The 1705-nt window shown below is 36.3% G+C and overlaps 1 protein-coding gene across 2 annotated transcripts in view; it reads right to left on the bottom strand.

Moving 5' to 3' along the window:
- Positions 1–993: 993 nt before the first annotated feature.
- MTMR1 (myotubularin related protein 1) overlaps positions 994–1705 on the bottom strand; it is a 35134-nt gene continuing 34422 nt past the window's right edge. For both annotated transcript variants that reach the window (XM_009889263.1, XM_009889262.1), the window contains one exon: positions 994–1492. In XM_009889263.1, coding sequence (XP_009887565.1) covers positions 1328–1492 — 165 coding nt within the window. In that variant the 3' untranslated portion in view covers positions 994–1327. The remainder of the gene's footprint in view (positions 1493–1705) is intronic.

Here is a 1705-nt window from a genome sequence, read left to right as displayed (position 1 = left end):
CCTAAGGAGAAGAACCAGATTCTCATGAAACACAGGAAAGAAAACAATCCAGGGACAATTTTCAGCATGTGCCATTTCTGGGCCATCCAAGAAAGCCACATTTTTTAAAGGGTTGAATGTTATAGTAAGCAAATCTCTGATATGAATATTTTAGGGGGGAGATGAAAGACAGTTGGAAATGTATATTTTATATGAAAACACCACTAAATTATTCACTTTACAGAAAAAACTGCTAGCAGCAATTTAAAAACCAAAAAGCCAAGAGGCTTTATTTCAAGAAAACCAATTAAGATCATATTATTTAAAAACTTTGTCAAACAAAGTCGTTACAAGTTAAGGTCTTCAAAAGAGTTTGGACAGGCAGGATCCATTTTCTGAACTTAGAGCTTAAAACCACGGGAGTATGCATATGTTTAACATCACATACATATGTGTATAAATGGACACAGCTTTGCATTTTGTGTGTACACTTTAAAACAAAACACGCTTAACAAAATGTGGAGCTATACAGACTATACAATTTACACAGCTGGGTGTCATTCCAACCCCAAATACTACCATTTGCTAGAAAACAAACTTTTACTTTGTACAAGACTTTGACATGAGTAAGTCTACCCCTTGCTCAGGAGGCTGAAACTGAACAATAAGCTAAACAGTCAAAAGACTTTATTTCAACTTGTACAAAAGGCATTAAAAAACCTAAAATACATGCTTTAACAAATATATTACATCATACAAGTCAGTGTGGTGTACTTGATAAATCCAGCTTAACTTCATCCACTTTTAATGGCGTATTTAGTCAAAATGTAAAACTGACTACACTGGAAAACATTTATTTTAAAATCAATTTCCAAGTGCATTAATTACCTAAAAAAAATAAAATGGTCTAGCAAAAAAAAATAAAATATATATATTACTGAGTGAAATAAGGAGCTCCCATTCAAAAAAACGTTCTGTGTTCTGTGTAAGCATCATGTGGTGTTTAATCTGATGGTACCCTAGGCAGCGTGAGAGGCATTTTTCTGTCTGCTTGGCAGATGGATTCCTTTTTAGGATGGTTAAATTGTTAGTTGCTCAAAACAAAGTTTAATTTCACAATTGGTGATTTAGCTAGAGATGTCAAAACACATGTGGGTACTGCCAACAAGAAAATACATCACATCTATTGAAGCTCTTTTTGGCCTCATCATGACAATATCAGAGACAGAGTAAGGCATGTAGATCATAGCAATTACAAGTCACTCACAACCCTTTTGTGATGGGAAAAGCACTTCACCCTCCTCTCTGTATCACCTGACAAATTTTTTCACATGGCTTTTGTTACACATCACACAGAGGTGTGCACCGGTGTGGCTGAATGGGAAGGAGATGAACCTCTATCAGAGGAGGAAGAAATGGATCGTGTAGCAGCTTCCCGCTGCAAATCTTCAACCTTCTTCTGAAGCTCTGTCCGGATGGCGAGGAGCTCTTTAAGATTTTGATGGATTGGAACCTGCCGGGTGAAGAAACAAAAGGCTTATTTTGAATCTCATAGTGAGTTATCTTCTCAAGCAACACTTCCACTGAACTTTCCTTCATTAAACACAATGAATCCAACACCTATGAATTTCAGTATATCAATATTTAGGGAAAGTGCTTCTTTAGCCATTTGAAATGAAACATTTCAGCAAACTGTCCCTTTCCAAAGCCACAGGTGGCAGGAATG

The sequence above is a fragment of the Charadrius vociferus genome, unplaced genomic scaffold (genome assembly GCF_000708025.1).
Source record: "Charadrius vociferus isolate BGI_N301 unplaced genomic scaffold, ASM70802v2 scaffold7, whole genome shotgun sequence".
Lineage (NCBI taxonomy): Eukaryota > Metazoa > Chordata > Aves > Charadriiformes > Charadriidae > Charadrius > Charadrius vociferus.
The sequence above is the reverse complement of the archived record's forward strand: the minus strand, read 5'-3'. Positions and strand labels throughout refer to the sequence as shown.